Here is a 21,183-nt window from a genome sequence, read left to right as displayed (position 1 = left end):
GTTTACTGTATCACATAAATGCTACCGTAACACTAAACGTCCCATGTAGCCCGTTCAAACTTTGTATGGAAAACAAAACAAATTGTCAAATATTTGCATTTAAAAAGTGGCTAGCAGCAGTCAATCAGAGAAGAACAGCTGTCAAATATTCCTGCAAATTAAGAGCTTCCACGATGCCGGCATGCTGTCTAAAATCACACACTGGAGTGGGATGATGCCGGCGTTGTTTGGGTCCGTGCAAAGAAACAAATGAGGCATAAAGGAGGGATTTAGCAGCGGCTCTAAAGCACTATCTGTGTGCGAAAAGGTCTACTGTAACCACTTGGGGTAGGTGTGCCCCATCAATTTACACCCTACAGAAAAGTGAAACATTTTTTCTTACCTTTTATTTGTTCTGTTTTGTATAAGAAGGGGCCTTGTAGCGACCCTGTAGCACAAACCCTGTGTAAAAAGGGCTCCAGCAAATCAAATATGGAATAACTGTCAGTTTTGTGAGTCACGGTAAATGCTTGAGAGTTAGCAGGCCTGCGCACAATATTTGCTGTACCAAGTTCCGTGCACCAGTGCATGTAGAGGTGAGAATTATGTGCACCGCTCAAATTTTATGTGCGCTGCTGTGCATATGCACGTGCTTTTTGGAACTCTGCAATCTTGTGTGCATCTGTAAGTACAATAACAAATCACATCTAACCTCCAAGAACAAACAACCAATTACTGCCGGTCAGCTGGTTCTTGTTACCTTTGTGTGGGTTCATTCTTAACACAGGAAGTGGAGTCGGCACCGTTCCACCTCTTTGTTTTATGGATGTAATCAACTATGAGCACCTGGTAGTTTAATCCTGATAGTGACTCAAATGTTGAAGGAATTACACTTGGACACACGGGTGCAGATGAAGAAGAGCTGATGCAGGAAAAAAAGGATGACCTTGTCGCACATGTGGGCACATTTTGGCTTACAGAGCAAAATCAAGCGTCATGTAAATAGTGCCATAAAATAGTTACGGCTTTGATAATAAACAATAGCGGTTTGTTCCAAACACCTGAAACACAAGTATGTCATATAATATGAAATGTGAATGGCAAGGAAGACTGAAAATTGTAAACTTGACAATTGCATACTCCACACTAAAGGTGTCATTCAGATCTGTTATAAAATTACTTATGTTGAGTGTTGAAACATTAGTGAAACAGAGTCTGTTTTTACTTTGCTGTTGCCTAAAAGTGTCAGTGCTCCATTAGATTGACAAAGACACTATTTCATTTCTAGTTACCAAAATAAATGGTAATTGATCATCATACAGATATTAGGTCTTTTCTCCAAGCCGTAATTCACAGTATTGTCAAATTAATTGCAATCTTTGGATGCCATTACACCAAACAAAAGACACCATGGCTGAAATGATTGGTAGCCTTGAACTCAGTGGTAGTGTTAGTTTTTCTTCAGATTAAGATGACATTTCTCATAAATACTAATTTCTCATCTCATCTTCCTGACATTTAGTTTTCAGCTTAAGCCCTTATTGTCAGAAGTTCCCGAATCTCAGCATCTCTCTATTTAGATGTTAGACTGCAAGCTGCTGCTGTCTTTTTCAATGTAATGCAATCAGTGTCTTTCTTTTTTGCCGTGGGTCACTAAAATTCGTACCTTGCACAATGCAGTGTGACTTATTTCCATTTTACAAATAGGCAGCATGGTGGTGACAGGTTAATTGGTGACTCTAAATTGGCCATAGGTGTGAATGAGAGTGTGTGTCAGCCCTGCGATAGTCTGGCGAACTGTCCAGGGTGTACCTGCCTCCCGCCCAATGACAGCTGGGATAGGCTCCAGCCCCCCCACGACCTTACGAGGACAATGAATGAATGAAATTCATGTCTGTTTATTTCTTTGCAGCTCTAGAGTAACATTACCTTCACCTCTGAACTTAACATTCAGGTGTTTTTTCTTTTTTAAGCAAACTTTTGGTGTCATTTTCTTTTCCTTTTAAATGCATGTGTTTCCCTTTGTATTATTCTGTCTTCTCTCTAAATTCAAAATTTATTTTGCGGGTTCATTAACTCAGCATCTCCATGAGTTCTTTTTTTCCTCAACAGCAGTTTGTGACTCACAGGGTGGACAATTGGGCTGCAGATCTGTTAAGAGCTGATCAGATTGTATTGCGAGAGGAGCAGCTGCTGTGTAAATGCAAACTTTTACACCCAGCTGAATGAACAGTTAAGTTTCACTTTCAGTGCACCTGATGTTCTGCTGCTCCAGCTATGCCCAGAGTGTGCGCTGCCATCCAAGAGTGTGAAGTAATGAATAACCGAACAACATATATATTTCAACAGCACTCCTAATGAACAGTCAAAATAGAAAAATCTATTTGGGGCAGCAAATGATTTAATAGTGGCAGGATGCCACAAATAAATGAATTTGTGGAAAAACTGGTGCAGATATCTGCACATTCACATTTGGATGCTGTTAGGCACCAGCATAAATTTTGATGCAGGAGCCTTATTTGATGTAGCTTGGCTGGTGTCCCCATAGCAGCACTCAATTTATGGCCCCGAAAATCTGAATATCCTAGAAACATGCTAAAATCCAAGGAATGTCCTAAAATCTTAAAAATGTGCTAAAATCCTAGAAATGTCCTAAAACACTAGAAACATCCTAAAAACGTCCTTAAATCCTAGAAATGTACTAAAATCCATGAAACATCCTGAAATCCTGAAAGCGATCTTGCGTCCTAGAAACGTCTTAAAATTCTAAAAACGTTCTGAATACCTAGAAGCATGTATGGTGCTGCTGATTGGCCCCTGTCATTTTGCAAAAGTGACCCCAAGGCAAAGCAACTTGAGTAGCCTGTCCCTGCTCTGCAGCCACCCAGGCTTGTTTGTTCGTTTCTGAGTCCAGTGATGTCACACCATTGGCAACACTATTGAGAAGTGATTAATGGGGAGAATAGTTCAAAACACAACAGTTGTGCTGTTACCAAAGATTTGAAGAAAGAAATTATCATTTTAAATAAGTGGAGACGTGTCTCATCCTCAGACTGTCAGTCACGACCAGATGAGTGACTGTGGTGTCTCATGTAACTCCTTGTTACCACAATACAACTGTGGTTCTTTCGCTCAGAGGGTTGGTTTTGTATCTTCCCTCACCACAGGGCACAAGTAGCTTGGGGATGAGTTTCCGGACCAAGAGGTCAACCACCACGGCCACTTAGTTCACTCTGCACACCAAACCAGGGACCACCGCACGCGCGGAAAACGCTCTGAGCTGTGCGCGGTTTGATTCTCTCGCTAATAGATCAATAAAAGACATTAGCGGCGGGCTAACCCGACGAGCAGCGCTAATACAGGGTTAATCCAGGGTTAATGGCTGAGCAGCATCGTTCTCGGAGGCAGCCATTAGTTTGCAGCCACACCACACAATATCAGGTTGTGCTTCTAGTCATGCCCCAGGCTCCCGGAGAAATAGGCAGAGGGTGGGGGGGAGGTAGAGAAGAAAAGAATCGCGGATCGCCCTCATGAGTCAAGATGAAAATGAGATATCCAGACGGATGAAACTGAATGCAAAGAAACAGGAGAGATATCCTAGAAGGGGGTTGTGTGGGAAACGTGCGCGGAATGAAAAGGGAGATAGAGATGGGACGGAGAAATTGTGGTCAGGAGAAGCAGGAAACCGAGATGAGAGAAAGGGGAGAGAAGCAGAGGGCGGGAGTTGAGCGCTACACTTCTCCCTGTCCTTGTAAAGTGCTGCGTGCTGTCGAGGCGGCAGCCAAGAATGTGTCAGCCCAGCCGTCTCACGCTGCCTAATGGGCTCTTAAACGCTGATATAAAGCTCACTCGCTCTTTCGCCCTCCCCCTTTCCTCTCTCTCCCCCCCTCTTTTTCCGCCTCTGCCGCTCGCTCTCATTACCTCTCGTTCTCACCCTGTCCCTCAGTCTGTCACTCACTCGTCCGCTCCCTCGCTTTCTGTCGCTCTGCCTATCAACCTCTCGCTCTCTGTCTTTCCCCTTTTTTTCTCGTTTCCTGCCTTTCTACTTCCTCTGACTTCTCCTTCAATTACTTCAACCTCGCCCCTGAAGCTCTCTTGCAGGTTGTCTCTTTATTTACAACTTTTTTTATGGATGAACTCAGTGCTTCTGTCTCTCTCTCCTCCAACAGGCTTCATAATGCCTTCTACCCCAAGGATCCGTCCTTCTCGCTCACCCTGTTGCACGTTTTGTCAGCACCACTACACGGTTTGGCCAATGCTTTCGTCTTTGGCCTGGATAGGGACTGGTGGAGCGTACTGAGCCCCACTGGCCTGCAGGTACAGCAGCTGCACACACATGTATCTACAGCTCCGTTCAGACATGCAAATCACAACGCAAGTGCTTGGAATTTAGCATGCAGATCATGTCTGAATATGCCCCCAAGGTATTTTCCCCTAAAAGTTGCAATGCCATTCTGACCAAGACCTTGTCTGAAATTCTGTATGAGATTAGATTAGGTTCATTTTTTTATTTGATTTATTCATTTCGACCATGTAAAGGAAAAATAGAAATTGTTATACAAAAGCTGACAGACAAAAAAAGGAATATTTACAGACAGTGAAAAACATAAAGCAAAAGAAATCAAACACATGATGGCTTAGTTTACATATTCGGAAAAGGAGTGAGAAGACGTAAAAACTAATCCCACCCCTTCTCCATACAGCAATGAATTTCAATTAACCAGCTTCCTTATTCATTTAAAACTTAAAAAAAACACTTAAAATTATTATTTACAGGAAAAAAAGAGGAAAATAAAATCTAAAAATATAAATTAGGCTAAAAGAGTACGTGAATTTCTTTTAGACCTCATATAATTTAGAAATCACTCCCCCACATCTGCGTTTATGTGGCACATTCACACAGGATAAGCTAAGTCTGTATTTTACTTTAATTTACTGGCATTATCACCTGGATTTGCAAAGGACTAATATTATCACATGCCCTTTGTGTTTGGGGAAATATGGTATGTAATTTGTGGGGGAATTTTTACCTGAAAAACTGCGGATAAGGCAGATTCACACAGCACTGAGATCACAGAAGACCTCTGCAATTACTACAAATTACCAGAGTCCCCCAGGTAATATTAGTCCCTTGTGAACAATGGTTAAGAAACCACTTGTGCATAAATTTCAAACTATTTCCAGAGAAATATACAGTATGGCATCACTTAAGCAATGGAAACACCATCCCACAATGCAATGCAGTAGTAAAAACATTGTTCATAACAGCTGGCAGCTCTTCAACATCAGAGATGAATAACTTTGGTCATGATTCTGCTGCCTGATGTGCAGTTTTGGAAACATTTTATGAAATTTTGTGGTAGGAGTATCATTACAGATTAATGACATATAATTACTGAGTGTTTTTTTCCAACATGTTTTTGCTGTTTTGTTAGCCATGCTAGTGGCGTGGCTCTAGAGATGTTGGTCGCCCACTTTGATCCAAGCTAGGAATGTCAGTTTCAGTTCATTTTGCTTTCAATTGTTTAACACCCATTAAGCGGTGAATTACTGGATAGCTTTTTAGAAAACAAAACGCGAAATGATATTAAATAAAGAAAAAGGCCTTTCCTTCGCCAGATGAGCAGAGCTGCTAGTGAGCTACCACCTCACCTGGCTGGGGTGGGATGGTAGCAGTGGGCAGTAGGCACTATGTTAACGCATGTTAACACATCCGACGTTCGGCCCGGCATTGACCAACGGCTGCAAGCAACTTGGTGTGTCAGGGCTCGAAGACAAGGTATGTGTGTTGGTGTTGTTTTACCGCTGTAAGTTCTGTGAATAGAAAGACAACCAATTTGCTAATGCACATTCAGCCCGGATGTGCTTTTTCCAGAAAGATAAAAGGTTTGGAACAAATGTTGAATGTTTAAATGCTGGCATAAGTGGAATTAATTGTAACACTCTGCCTAATGCACAAATTTTTATTTTTATTATTCTATTTGCTCAAAATAAATGAGAAGAAAAATATCCCTGCTGTACCGAACTGTGACTCCTAAAGTGGAGAAAGGTCAGTACCATGTCTTTTGTGTACCGTTACACCCTTACAAATCAGGTCTGTCTTTAATGAGGTGGTCAATTAAGGTTTCAAAGTAATGCTGTAACAACAAAGTATCTGGTGAAGACAGGGTATCAAAGGCATTAGCAGGCGGAGCAACCATTTCATACTGATGAACGGCTGACACAAGTAGTCGACTCACAGAAAATTAATTGGCAACAAACCAAAGCCAAAAATCCAGTGATGTGAATATTGCTGATTTTCTTAGTTTCATGTGATCTGAAGCTGAATATCTTTGCGTTTTGGACTTTTGGTCATTTAAATATGTTGACTTCGACTCTTGGAAATTGTGATGGCCATTTTTCACTATTTTCCGACCGTTCATAGATTAAGCGATTAATCAGCTTAATCGGTGATAAAAACCACTAGTAGTTGTAGCCCTTAAAATATTTCTGATTTATATATTTTATAATCACTGTGTAAAAATAAGGAGTTTATGCAAGCCTAATGCTGCTTATGAGTTTAAGTTAACTGATGTAATAATCCTGCAAAAACTCTTTTTGTTAACCAAGTTTATAGCCTTCTCCCAAGTTCGTCGCTGCTGAATTTGTAATTAGACTACTTAACTTTCCAAATTGACTGGTACCATCTGTCACAGGTGTTCACAAATCACCTACACAGGAAATAATTGTTGGGTCTGATACCAAAATCCTCATATTTAAAGAGTGAAATTACAAATCGTTAAAACTTTCATTTTTTATGGCTTTCACAAATCAAGCTTTTAGGGAAATGTAATGAGGACGAAATTACCACACGGATGATGTTTTTATATTTGAACCACAAACCTCATTGGATGCATTTCAATAAACACCACAATCAATACAGTTCTCCACAGATTTGTCTCAATCTGCAAACATTGACAGTATCTGCGGATATGAGCCAGAGCTGATATTGAACCGCAAAGAGAAAAAGAGTCTCTGTGGTCTTCGTTCACGCGTGTACACACACACACACATTGTCACCTACTCAGTGTCACCAACCGCGCTGATAGCGGGTCATGAGCACAATGTGGAAGACTGGAATGTGTGGTATGACCTTCAACCCAAATGTCAATGTTGCACTGTGGTGAGTTGGGAGAGAGGAGTGAAATGGAATCTCAATGTGTTCGTAAATCACAGAGAGAGCGCTGTTTGTGTGTGTCGGGGAGAGAGAGACAGCAAGAGAAGGTGAGAACGGAGACGATACACAGAGAGAGAGAGGGAGAGAGAGACAGGCGGCGTGTGTGTTCGTGCTCTATCGTGACTAACAGCCGGTTGTTATTCATCTTGGCATGCGACTCCCAGCAGCCCCCACACATCAGGTGTGAGATTGGCGGGGGAGAGGAGGGGTAAAGGAGAGAAGGAGGTGGCGGAGGGGGGTTGCAACGGCGTTAAAGCATTCCTCCCTCAACGCAACAAATCTGTGCTTACGTACCAGACACCCACCCCACCTCTACAAACCCTGCCTCTCTCTCTCGCTCTGTCTCTCTGTCTCTCGTGCTGTTCGCCTGCGGTGCATTCACATGCGTTTAAAGGGATTGGCTCAGGTCTTAATACGCTACTCCTTTGGCTTATACACGCTAAAAGAGTTGTTGGTCCCTGCTCACTGCACTCACCATTAAAGGGAATGCTGGTGGTTTTCAGCCTGGACCCGTTTTTCCTGGTTTGTATGTCAAAGTAAACAATTTTTGAAATTGCTCAAGTATTGAGCAAAAGTGCTACAAGCGGCAGCAGTGCACCACATGGGGCAGGTGTCCCCCATCAAGTGCTTTTTTTTCACTAGAAGGTTCAGATTATTATTATGGCCGCAGATACAGTTGCTGTTAACTACGCCTACGCATGATGGCTGCCACGTGTCCCCCTCATTGGTTCAGCACGTCGGCTGTGCGCATCCTCAAAAACTAGTGCGACGTGGACACGTGATGCAGTATGTATATTAACAGCAGGGGCAGTGTAGAAGCAGAGCAAATGTGAGCAGGGATTACTTTTTAAATTATTTTATTACACATTGTCCCAACGGACTTGATTTAGAGGCCTCACATACTACCGACGTTTTCTCCGCTGTGACCTTTTCTGCCTTGATCTCAGCGTTAACACGATAGTAACCTCCTCAAGTGTTTCCATGTCTGTTGATTACATGCCACACATCCAGTAGTTGTTACTTTCAGTAACACACATTGTGTATAGGTAAGTTTATATGCAAAAATGCTCATGACGTAGCCGCACGCAGCCGGACGAATATGCAAAGTTAAACAGCAAGTATACCTGCAGCCTATGAGAGTCTTGCAGCATTAGGTAAAGGAGCCTTCGGAGAAATTAAGCGTTTTTTCACCATTCTATTTTGTGTCCAAATCTCGTCCAGGGAGAAGTGTCATTCTGAAATCTCGCTGACTGTGCACACATTGTTAACATGGAGAAAATAGAGAACTCGATAAAGCATTGGAGGTGGGGCCCCGTTCATTCCTGGAAGCTGCTCAGTGGCGCATAAAGCCAAAATGGTTCAACTGCTGTGTGAAAAATTACTCAGATGATCGGCGCTGCTTCCGCACTGTGTGACCCACAGAGCGGGCACACGACAGACTTCCATCAGCTGAGATGGCTACTTCCGGTTTAGTACCCCTTAAACTTGAATGGGATAAAATTATTCAGTCATGCTGCTCTTCTAAACTTTGCAAATGTCATCAGACAGAATTGATCAAATAATGAAAGAATTCATTTCGTGGGCGTTGTGATGCTCAAAAAAATGTGTCCACTGATTTACAGACCTCTCCTTCACTGTGTGAGTCAATGGGAAAAAGTCTTTTTTGTGCCGCAGGGCATCATGTGATGGTGTAATTACACTGTTCGGCCAATAAAAAAATTTTTTTTCAAAGCCCGATGCACTCCCTGGGGGCCTGACTCAAGCACAACAAACTCTTACCAGTGCTCCTCTCTCTCCAACTCACTCACGTTTTGACAATTTTCTTTCTGAAACAAGTCACCTGTTGTGAGATTTTAGAACGAGACTTTTCCTTTAATAAGACTCGGACACAAAACAGCACAAGTCAAAGGAAGAAAAACGTCTCATTTCTTTGTAGGGTCCTTTTCTTAACGTTGTCAGACACTCATAATAACAATCGGAACCTGTCAGTGGCAAAAACAAGCACTTGTGATAAACTTAAATTGTTGGTGTGAACGTGCCGAGTGGTTACATTGTAGCCTTTTTTCCCGCTTCCAGCAGCCGCCCTCTGTCTCAGCACTGGACCAGTCTTCTTTCTCGTGTGGGTACTTCTTTATCACTGCTATGGCTTTCTTTGGTGCTAAATAGTGCTCCCCATATATTGCTGTTTTTCTATGCAACGGCTCCCAGTCTATGTTTTCTGCCTCCTTGATGCCCCGTTATCATAATACTCTCAGTAACAGTTCCACCTTGTTGTTGGTAAAGAAATTTCTTATCTGAATTTTTCTCTATCTTTGTAGAATCTTCTGCACAATCTGCTTTCTGTTTACACCAGCACGCGTGTGCCCATTGTATGATCATATGATAAATGTTTTCCGTTAGTATGGACAATGATTAATTCTAAAACGGTGGTAAAGTGCTTGTGTGTACAGAGATTGTTTTTATTTTGAAATGACATTCTAAGTTGCAGCGTATATATTTAAGAGCTTGGGATGGACTGATATACACAAGTATGTAAATGCTTATGTGTCCATATGTAAATGTGAAAGTAAGTGAGCATATGTGGATATAAAAGTATTATATATTTGTTTTTTTACTTTTAACAAAAAAGGAGGATTGTATTTTTGAAGCTGTAGTTGTAAAAGTCACCAAAAAAAGGTAAAAAAAAAAAAAAAAGACATTTCAAGGTAAACGTATGTTAGTTTGGACGTAGCCGAAGAGGGGGACTAGAGTGTCGACTTTGAAAACCTCTGGTTAATAGTCTATGGAGATTACCTTGATATTGTTTTGCCTTTTTTCTGGAGTAGAAGAAACAGCTCATCAGTCAAAGCTTTGTAGACAGAACTAAAAACATGGATGTGATTTTTATTAGCTGTGAGAAACAACCTAAACTTAAATTCTGTAAACACAGTATAGTTATATTATTCACTCCAGACTGGTTGGGGAACAAAAGGGCACCCCAAACTCCAAGGGTGTTCACCACTGATGAAGTTATAGAAAATAAAAAGACATTGAAGCCAATTGTGGTGGCCAGTAAAAACAAAAAGTTATTCTCATTTACACAGTAGACTAACATGTTTCCGAATTATAGCAGTTGACTTTTTCACATAAAAAAAAAAGCTTCATACTCCCACACACTTGTCTCCGCTTTTTCTGTTCGGTCAGACAGTGACCTTCAAGACCAGTTCGCTTAACTGCCAGTTATATTTCATACTCGGCGGACTACAAACATGAGTGAATGGTTTGGAGGAAGAGTCTAAAAATAGTGCCGTTTTCTTTTTATTGAATAGAGGATCTTGAAAGTTTAAATCAAACCAGAGTTGCCCGCCCGCCCTTTTTGTTGCTGTGCTAAAATGCCGTCAGCAGTCTGAGTTACTGCTGCTAAAACTTGCACACAATCTCCTCTGATTACTGACCTGCTGCATGTTTAGAGGGATTTTACAATAACCAGGTTGCTGCAGTGTACACAAACGTGTCGTCTAATTAACCTGCGTAACCAGATTTCTGTCAGTAACCTGGTTTCTTGCATACATGTAAACTGTCTCTGCCTCGAATCTCTCGCTTTATCTCGTCCTCCGTTGTTTTTCTTCTCTTCCGCGGCACTCTTCGACTCCTCTCCTACCTCTCTCTCTATCTCTCTGTACTATATGCGCGTCTGTTCCCATGCCTCTTCTGTTCCCCGTTACAGCATCTCTGGCATTTATCTCTCTTACATTATTTCTGCTGCTCTCCTTTGTGTAGTGTCTCCCTCCCACCTGTGAACACCCCCCCTCCACTCTTCTCTGATATTGATCTGCATTCTAGCCATACAGCTCGAACCGCCTGTGGCTCTGCAATGAGCTCACCTCTCACTTCTTCTTCTTCTTCTTCTTCAGTGTGTATGCGAGTGTGCGTGCAGGAAAAAAGCAATCCCCATATGTCTCAGTATCGCCGCAGTCTTTAGAGTACATCCACATGAAGCAAGCTTATTTTGAAAATGCTGTTAATGTGTGAAAACGATGCGTCTCCGTGTCGTTTTTGTAAAGAGCGCCTTTTTGTCGCCCTATTTTGGCGAGTAAACATTAAACCTGTGCGTCACATGCATTCAGGAGTAGGTGACACAGCCTTGTTTCTCTGCTGAGTCTAAGCTTTACAAACATTTCACCCCTTTTGCTCTCACTGATCATCACCTATACCAAAGAGATAATAACAGACGAGGTGTCCATTATCAGGAATTAATGGATGACAGGGAGGCCATTAATTCCTGATTATAAGCACATTTAAGGACATTACCCAGCTGATACCATGGCCATTATGGTCATTAAATAAATTGACACCAATCATTGATGTTTTCATGCGTTGGCAAAGCAAAATCTGAAGTTTTCACAAGCCATAACTTAATTTCCCTGGAAATACCTGAGGGTTTAATCATTACCATCCCATAAGGTTCGTATGCGACAGAAACATTATGCACTACTCCTGTAAACACGACGAACCTTAGATATGACTAGGCAACAGGAGATAATTGTAGTCCATAAAGCTCATAGAAACGGGCCCCCAGGAAGTGTGCTGGGCTTTGAAGTCAGTTTTACATGGTGAAAAACCATGTAGCTGCAACCGCCAAGTCCATCATGTGATGCCATTAGAGTAAAAAGACTTTTTCTTAAAGATTTATGGGCATTTTTTCTATTGTCACTTTTGGCCATGCTGAGTCAAACCATGCCGCGCCAATTTGCGTTTCCGTTGGAGCGGAATGAATGGTGTCTTTCTAGCACGCCAAGTCGCACAGAACCACGCCAAAGTTGCACATTCGCTGCTGTAGGGCCGAAAGGACGTCCAACTGCCTCCAAGTGAGAAGCAGTGACATATCTCCGACCGCAGCCAACCCCCACCGACCCCTCTTCTTCTCATGAAACAAGCTTGTGCGTGACAAGACTCAACTTTGTCTGTGCAGGAGACCAGAGAGAGCGATGTTTTTAAAGTCTCTGTGTTTTCAGCTCTCAGCACTTTGAAGCTTCTAACTACATCTGTGTCATTTAGTTTCTCTCCCGTGTCTTGTTTGTACATTAGATATCTGCTTTATTATATTATTTCATGTTCGCTTTTCGTCGTATAGGAGTCTGTTAAGTTACTTAGGGTGAAAACCCACCATTTTCTCATTTTGCTGCCTATTTTGCTGCTTCACAAAAAAGCTTTTACATAACAACATAAACTACTGCCAGCTGTAGTTATCAGAATCCTGATGTTATTTTTGTTACAGTAAAGTAATTCAACAGTATATTACCAGTATTTTACAGTAAATTTTGAGGTTTACAGTGTAATATTGGCTCTAAAAAGTATTCGATATAGATATAGTAGATTTTTGGTATTTTGGGAAAACTGTACATTGCTGTTAAAATGAGGCTGTATTTTTACAGCAATTTTCACTGAGACAAATGTTCCTGTAAAATTACGGTATACTACCGGCAGCTGTAGTTGCCAATTACAATGTCACTACTATAAATTGCCTTAAAAGTATATTACCATTAAATATGTTACTGTATTCTACTGAAGAATGTGAGGTTTATAGTGCCATATTGGATCCAAAAAGCGTAAAGATTAAGTTGATTACAAAATTTTCAAAAAACTACATTACTGTGAGAAGTTAGCGTATTTTTGCAGCATTTTGTTGATTTTTATTGCGAAAAATACAGGAAATTAAAGGCGTTTATCAGAGAAATTGTAGAACTGTGGATCAGCCCTCTACTTTAAACATCATTTAAGACAAGCCATCATCAGTTAAAGACACCTTTAAGCAGGTAGCCCTGTTATAATGGAGACACAAATCCCTGACACGCTGGGCTCAGGAGCCAAACCAAACTATGCAAAGCCAGCCCATGAGTGTGATAAAGGGTATTAAATAGTCAAAGAGACTTTTTTGGCTTCATGCGCCACCAAGACACTTTTACAGAAATCAACAGTATACTGCCTTTAACGCTGTGTCCAGTTCACTTTGAACATCCATACACAGAACCCTTTAGGGTTCGGTTTGGAGCCAGGAAGCCAACATTATGCTAGTAAGAGTAAAAGTCAAGTTAATAATCCGTTATTAGAATTTGACAGTATGTTTAACAGCAAGACTAGCCAGCTATCATTCAGTGTAATGGTTCCCAAATTGACATGAAAATTTTCAAGTACAAACGATTCGGCATGCGTAACGTTGCTGTCGGCTGCAGCCTGAAGTAGTGAGTTGAATATCGAATGGGATGTGAGATGATCGCTGATGTGATACACGGTATCAGTGTGATCAGAGGGGCAGTGTGCTTCCTGCAGTTAGGTACAGGCTGATACCATGAAGCCAACGCATTAATGTAGAACAGGGAACAAACAGTCTTATATCGTGGTGTGCAGCTCCAGGATTGTATTTGGTTCAGTTCATGTTGAGCGGCAGCCTGTGGTGCCTGTAGAGTTTATGCCCGTGTGTGTGAATGTTTTCACATTTTTCTAGTAGACTGTTCTCGAGTGTTAAACAGCGGCTTAGTGCGATTGGATGGCTACAAAGAAGAGAAAAAGATAAATCTTCCGTTTTTGCCGGTTTAGTGTCCTCATACACCAGTGCAAACAGATTGTGTTCATTTAAAACTCTTTGTGTGTGTGTGTGTGTGTGTGTGTGTGTGTGTGTGTGTGTGTGTGTTCCTGTTTTCTAGCTGGCTCTGCAGTCGCGGCTGTGTGACAGGACTCGGATTGGAGAGTACCACCCCGGGGCGGTGCGCTACACACAGGCTGACCTGGTCGACCTCAGCGATGACGACGACGATGACACCAACGTGCTCTTCTACTCCCCTGACATGACCCTGAAAGACCGAGGGCCCTGAGAGAGAGAGGGAGAGACAAAAGAGCTGGAGAGAAGGAGCACGAAGGAGGGTCACAGCCAGAGAGAGACGCAGCGGATTAGAAACTGAGAGGCAGGAACAAGAGGTAGGGAGGGAATGGAAGGGAAGATTGGGGGGACAGTCAGGCAGATAGAAGGCGGAGATGAGCTGTCAGGTTCCATTATTAATCCCCATCCTTTACTATTTAATATCCTAAAGACACACACACACATACTGAGCAGGGCTGCAGCTCCCCGCAATTCTACCACGAGAGAGGAGCGAGAGAGGAGCGGCTCTAAATATCCTCCTAATGTTAAAGGCATCTGCTGCGTCCCAAAGGTCTTAAAACGATTTCCCCTCTCTGCACTGCCTTCTTGACTCCTGCATTCTGCAGCGTTTTGGCATACCACAAAAATGAAAGGGAAAAAAAACCATAAAGAACGGCTGAAAGGCAATCATAACAAGGTGTAAGTTTAGCATTCGCAGCAATTACCTTTTCACTTCTCTGCAGGGGACGAGGTGAAAAGCAGGCCTTTTTAAAAGCACCCTGTGTGTCAGACGTGAAAGCGTTTACTCTGAGATTGATCCTGGTTTTCAACAATTTTCTTCCCGATAGGGGGGGAGGAGGAAATACAGGAGGGGTGGTGTAGAAACAGCGAAGATGACTTGGTAGGGCAAATAAGTCCCAAAGGAGTGTCTCCTTTCTCAGACAGTATTTGTTTTTGTTCTCTTTGCGTATGGCGTTACTGTTGTTGCAACTTCTGCGCAAGTAATCCTTTTGAAAGGTTGCTTTTTGTATTTTTATGGAATACTACATTTGTTTGTTATACTATATTTATCATGTACTGTTTATATTTAAGTGTACACTCTATTTTTGTACGTGCCTCGGACTGGAATGTGAAATTTGGTCCAAACATGCTGCTTTCATGTGATATTTGAGCAGATTCGATACATGAAGCCTTATGAACAACAACAACAACAAAAAAAGCTTTTCGTCAACACAAACACACAACCCAGATATTTCCCCTCTCTGTTTTAAACAAATTCCGCCCATACAACCCTCTTTAAACGAAATATCTTTGTACACACCACAATGCAAAAATGACTGCAAACGTTTACCATGTTAGCTATCTTCAGCAGTCTCATTGCGAAGATAGTAGGCTAAAGTTACCTTTTTCAAAATGACGACTGAAAATCTCATCACTGTTGATTCCCCTTTGATATAAATATAAAGGAACTCACTCAACAATAAGAGTAATGCTCTTGACATGCAAGGGTGCAGCAGTACTAACTTTAAAGGAACAGTGTTTAAGATTTAGTGGGAATTAGTGGCATCTAATGGTGAGGATTGTGAATTGCAACCAGCTGAAACTTCTCTGGGTTAGGGTTCCTTCAGTGTCCTATTACTATGTTTAAAAGGGATTGTGTTTACTGTATTTATGAGAAGTGACCTTATGAAATTCACCCTTATGTGCGTTCCATTTGAATGCAGCATTTGTTGAGGAGGTTTTTACCAGGAGCCGAAATATCCACTGAGGTCCCTCTCTCTCCAAAGAAGCAGACCAAGTAATTTATACTGGTAAAAACACTGAACAAAGCATGTTAAAAAAAAACCCAAAATGTAAGTGTTTTTGCGACATTCTCGTCGCTGAGGGGCTGTTAACCATGGTGACTAGCGCAAAAATGCACATAGTCCTAACTAGAGCCAGTGGTTGGTTTATCTGTTCTCGACTACTGCAGAAACATGGCAGTTCCCATAATGAGGACCTGTTCCATATGTAGAACATAGTAATTGTTATTTTCAAGTGATTATACGTTAAAGATTATAACAGTTACTATGTTCTGTTTCTGCCAATATATCCCCCTAAATCCTACATCTCTGGACCTTCAGGTTTAAAGTAAACATTACAACATGCAGTGCTGATAAAACATAAACAAAGCACTAGTCCGCCTTGCAAATTTGCAAATCCTAAAATTGGCAATGGAATGGCTTTCCTTACTCTGCCTCTGATTGGCTTACCCTGAAATTCTTGCCCAATCCAAAACCAGTCCCACTCCTCTTGCCTAAACCTGTCCAGTACAACCAACAAAGGCAACGAGATCTAGCCAATCACAGGGAGAGTAGGACATTTCTTTTCTAGGGTCATAGATGTATTAAGAGAACTGGATACAGCATTGGCGGCGGGGCCCCATTCTTTACTAGCTGCTCAGTAGCTCATGAAGCAAAAAAAAGCTCTATTTCCACGGTATGACCCGGATCTTCTGCATTATGGGGCCGAAAAGAGGATGAGCATTAGACACTTATGGCAGCTGAAGGCGACCTAGTGACAAACTTCTTTTGGACAAACAGCTAACTTCCGGATTAGCAGTCTGCTAACTTGAATGCGGATAAAATCATTTAACCTTGTGGCTCCAGACTTTTCAAATGTTATCGGACTGAACAGATCAAATCCTAACTGTTCTGGGCCCTAAGGCAACATGTTAGGGCCCTCGAAGATGTTATTCCACTTTTGGCCACTATGTAAAATTTGCTTCAAGGCCTTGCATGTGGGGGTTTGGCAAGGATTTGCCAAGGATGTATTATACTAAGTCTGGATACTACGATGGAGGCTTAGGCGTCATTCATTTCTTTGAGAGCTGCTCATTGGTGTATGCAGCGGGAAAAAAAGCAGCTCTTTTTCCAGGTATAAAATACCCGGATCTACTGGCCCATAAGGCATGCGCATTAGAGACTTATAGCTGCCGAGTGTTCCCGAGGAGCTAAATTCGGCTGGCGGACCGACTGACTTACGGCGCAGTGCTTCGCTACCTTGAATGGCAATCTTAAAATGTAATCTTGCGGCTATCTAGATTAAATCTAGATAGTGAAATGAGTCGTTTCGCGGGGGGTTGACCCTCACAAAGAAATATTTACGGATTTACAGACATCTCTTTCCCGATGAAGTCTTTCTGTGCCAGAGTGCGTCACCTTACGGTGTAATTCCACTTTTGGCCACTATGTAAAATTTGCATCAGAGCTATGGGGCACTTCCTGAAGGCTTGACTAGGATTTGCAAATTTGCATCAGCCATTGTTGCAGTTATTGTCTCTGGCCATGCTGAGTACACAAAGCAACATTTGAGGTACACAAACTGATGAGTTGACATCATCGTTTCTCAAACGCTCTGTTGCACGTGTCGACCTCAGAGTTACAATTAAAATATGTCAGTTTTAGTGACCTAAAACGCAGTTTACATGTAGACGAGAGGCCAAAACACAGAGGAAATATTTTCAGTATCTGTATACTTGTAGACACCTGTCAAAACAGGGTGGAAACGATGACACACACTGCACAGCGACAGCCCTTTGATGGTTCATCACCTCATGGCCCTTGTCAGCGGCGCTGAGGGGACGAAGCTGAGGTGTGATTGGCAGGATAATAGAGTCGCTTTATATTCAACCTCAGCCCCATTTGGTTTTCCCTACATCGAGGTGGTTTCATCAGAGTCTGTGCGAGCTGCCGGCTGTCAGCTGCCTCTCTGACACGTTGAACTAATGAACCGACACTTGACCCTTTTTACCCTTGAGTTGTTGAACTTTTCTGCCTGGCGTCAGTGACACCAGAGTGAAACTTTGAGGTTTACAGAGCCTCACCACCAACACTGTAACACACACACACACGCACGTGCCCCTACCCCTCTTTTGGCACTGTTGCTGGTTTTACTTGACTGTGCACTCCATCAAATAAATGAGCAGGAGAGACATTTCATAACAAAGCTGAGACTGGGCGTGTTTATTTCATATTCACATTGATGCAATCCCTCATTCCCTCGTGCCACTTCCCTGCCTCCTGTGAAGTGTCCGTGTGTGTGAGCGTGCGTGCGTTCAGACCTCTTTTAGTCCTTGGCTGCTTAAATAATGGATATTAATTATTGGTCGGACCCTGCTGCCCCCTGCCGTGTCTCCAAATCTGGTTAACTGGATTTTGATTAATGAAATACGCGCGCCATGTCCTCCAGAAAAACCACACTTTTCCCTCCACGCACCTTCACGGCTCTCCCGCAGACGCTTGAACGTCTCGAGCCCCGCACCCCCATACAGAGAGCGAATCTCCCTGTCACGCAACAAGAATTATCACCCCCCCATATCGTCGCATGCGCCGTAATTGGATACAATTTAACACCCGTGGCCCACGGGCATGTCGGCAGGCGCACTGCCTACTATTAGCTCGCCTCGCCACCCTATCATTTGTCAGATTTGTGTTTGTGCGCTCCTGGTGCCTCTCTCTGTGTCTCTCTCTCTCTCCGTCTGTGTGTGTGTGTGTGTGTGTGTGTGTGTGTGTGTGTGTGTGTGTGGGTGTGTGTGTGTGTGTGTGTGTGTGTGTGTGTGTGTTTGCGCACGTGCATGTGGCTCGAGAAACCGGAGCCATTGTTGGAGTCCGGCCATGACCTAGCTGTGACGCACAGAGAGAGGAAGAGAGAGGGAGAGAGAGGCGACAGCAGCAGCAGCCCAGACGCTGAAAAACAAGCCGAGCTCTGATCACCTCGGAGCGATAGCGAGGCCCCGGTGGGTGTTTGTCGCTCCTCCGCTTCCACCGGGAGCCTCGTCTGCTGTTTATTAGAGCCCCAGCAGTATTTACAGGCGGGATGTGGTGGAGGGTATAACCCCTCCTAAACTCTGCTCTCCCGCCACTGACAGTAAATATAAGGCTGGAGAAGGTTAATGGGGAGATTACAGCCTGCATGAATGATGTCTTAAAAGTATAAATAATTGACTGGAAGTTCTTGTGTAGTCCTTTACATCAAATGTTTTAATTAGCTAGTTTTGCTCCAGGCTGTTGGTATTGAGCTTGAGCTTTGCAGGCCTGCAATAATGTGTCCAACTGCCTTTTTTTGCAGCAGACATAAAAGAATGGCGTCTGAGCTGATGCAAAACTTGAATATTGATTTTATGTTCAAAGCACAATATTTTACAGAGATTTAAGATGCAGCTCATGAGCGACAGCCTCAAAAGTTTGGTTATTCTTTACTTTTTTTTATTGTCACCAAATCCCATGAAAGCAAAATCGACAGTCTGTTTACATAATGTTAGAAAAAGGCTAATTATTGTGTTAGTCTGACTAAAATTGGACTTTTAGAATGCATGCAAACTTGTTAGTCCAACTGAAATCAGGTTAAATCATATTTCACAAAGTTGAACTAACACACCTAGATAATTCGGTTATTGAGCTACTCTTTCACGTAGGTTATACGCCTCAACCGACTTGAGCTGGCCTTGGCCTTGCCTCCTAGTGGCTGCGCTGAGCTTTGACCAAGGAGGGAGGAAAGATGAGAAATTACGGTTTCAAATGACATCACGCAATTAGGGTATAACACATGCGCAGTGAAATCTGGTCTGCAGTTTCTGGGTAATCAGCCAATAAGGCCGGACTATTAAAGACCAGTTTTAACTGCACATGTGTTGTGACTCATTTTTCCATCCTCCTTGGCCGTGACCTGGAAATTAAACAGCACAAATCCCTAGAAGAAACCGAGAAAAGGGAAAAAATTGAAGTAAACAAAGATAAAGCAAAACAAGACAAGGGTAAAAAGTAAAGTGTAGAGTACATACGAAATGTGCAATGCCAAAAAGTTATCCATATTCTCACCGATTGACATGCAACACATTTGCTGCTTGCTAACTTGTTTGGTTTGTGATGTTGTAGGTCAATCGAAAGAAGGTCCAATAGCAACCAGCTGGAAGGAGGCATGTCGCCAACTACCCTGATAGAGTCAGATATACTTCCGTCAATAAAGCGATTCTCACCCGGTGCTTGTATACTGGGACAGTAGTCCAATTAAATGGCCTAATCAGACTAAACCGCAGCTTTACTTTACTGTGCATGTAACCGTACTAAATGTGTTCATCCAGCTAGGCAATATTCTATTAAAAAGTCTAGGCACTGTTGTTTTTATTAAACATTACTCAGACAGCAGTAAATAGTGCATTTGTGTGGGACTATTTTCAGCTGTGGATTAATACGCATTTGGTGCCCTACTGAGTGTTAATGGCAGCAGGATGCGTATGTGGGATTTAGTATAAAATAAACCACAGTGCCCATGTTAATCGTAATGAAAGATAATGTTGCCCAGTACAACAATTTGGCACATTTAAGTTTTTAATCAACAACAATTGGGTTTCAAAACAGGAAAAACAGCATATCAGTAATAATCTGCATTTTACAGCCATGCATATTTAATTCTTTTGGATCTATTTGTCAGGAGCTATGCACGAAAAAAAAAAAGTAAGCTCCATCTTCACCACTCAGTTTTTGGTCACTGCAGGGCTCAGCAGCAAATTTTTACCCCCCCAAAAATGTTAATACAATCAGTCACTGAGCATATAAACACAACACTTCAAAATGCAATAAACAATACCTGGAATGTACAATAAATCCCATTGTTATGTTCCCAGGCCCATTACCAGTGCACAAACAAAACACCACATTTTCAGATGATCAGGATGTTTCTTTCATTCCATAATGGCCGTAAATGAAAAGACCGTCTATGCAAAGATGGCGCTTGTCAGGATTCCTCGCTCTCCTTCGCTCTCCTCTTGACACTGACCTTGAATCTTTTTTTTTCTTCGCAGAGCACAGCTGAGGAATTCTCCTGAATGGAGTGGGAACAGTATTTTCTGTAATTGTAAACACCACACACATGTGAAAACAAGATTCAAGTTTTCAAAGCTCAGTTGGAAGGTAGTACGCTGTTGCGGTTCCCAAGGACTTCTAAAGGCTTTTCTGAGGTGAACCAAATATCTTAAAAGTATTGAACTCATGTGTCCAAAATCCCCTGAACCCTAAGAATGTTTTGACCATTCACCAACCAATCTCAGTGCAAACAAAAAACAAACACATAAATAAAACAAAACAAAACAAACCCAGTTTGGCCATTTGCATAAATGTTTGGATCAACCGTCCTTTTCACAAACTATTGGTCCTTGTTCAGATTTTTGACTTTTCCTTTGATATACGCAGCTGTCATCTCCCTGCATTCAAGGTCATCGCGAAGATTTTAGAAATGTTGAACTCATGAGTCTTCACCATCCCCCTCAGGTTGTTTTACTATTCATCAACCAAGCTTAGTATAATCATAATACATTAATACGTAAAATGTGTAG

At 42.2% G+C, this 21,183-nt stretch overlaps 1 protein-coding gene across 4 annotated transcripts in view; it reads left to right on the top strand.

Moving 5' to 3' along the window:
* LOC121949162 (cyclic AMP receptor-like protein A) overlaps nucleotides 1-20,946 on the top strand; it is a 76,637-nt gene extending 55,691 nt beyond the window's left edge. Inside the window, exons 12-14 of one of the 4 annotated variants that reach the window (XR_015777673.1) lie at nucleotides 4,149-4,296; nucleotides 13,879-14,149; nucleotides 20,653-20,946. Coding sequence is in view for 2 of the 4 variants with exons in the window: in XM_088083429.1 (XP_087939555.1) it covers nucleotides 4,149-4,296; nucleotides 13,879-14,046 (316 nt within the window). In the remaining 2 variants the exon portion in view is untranslated. Of the gene's footprint in view, nucleotides 1-4,148; nucleotides 4,297-13,878; nucleotides 17,799-20,652 lie in introns of those variants that run through there. The other 3 variants (XR_015777674.1, XM_088083429.1, XM_088083430.1) reach the window with 3 other exon arrangements.
* Nucleotides 20,947-21,183: the final 237 nt, after the last annotated feature.

Source organism: Plectropomus leopardus, chromosome 10, assembly GCF_026936395.1.
Source record: "Plectropomus leopardus strain MGB_pleo_1.0 chromosome 10, ASM2693639v1, whole genome shotgun sequence".
NCBI classification, from domain to species: domain Eukaryota; kingdom Metazoa; phylum Chordata; class Actinopteri; order Perciformes; family Serranidae; genus Plectropomus; species Plectropomus leopardus.
This window is presented reverse-complemented; position numbering and strand designations above follow the sequence as displayed.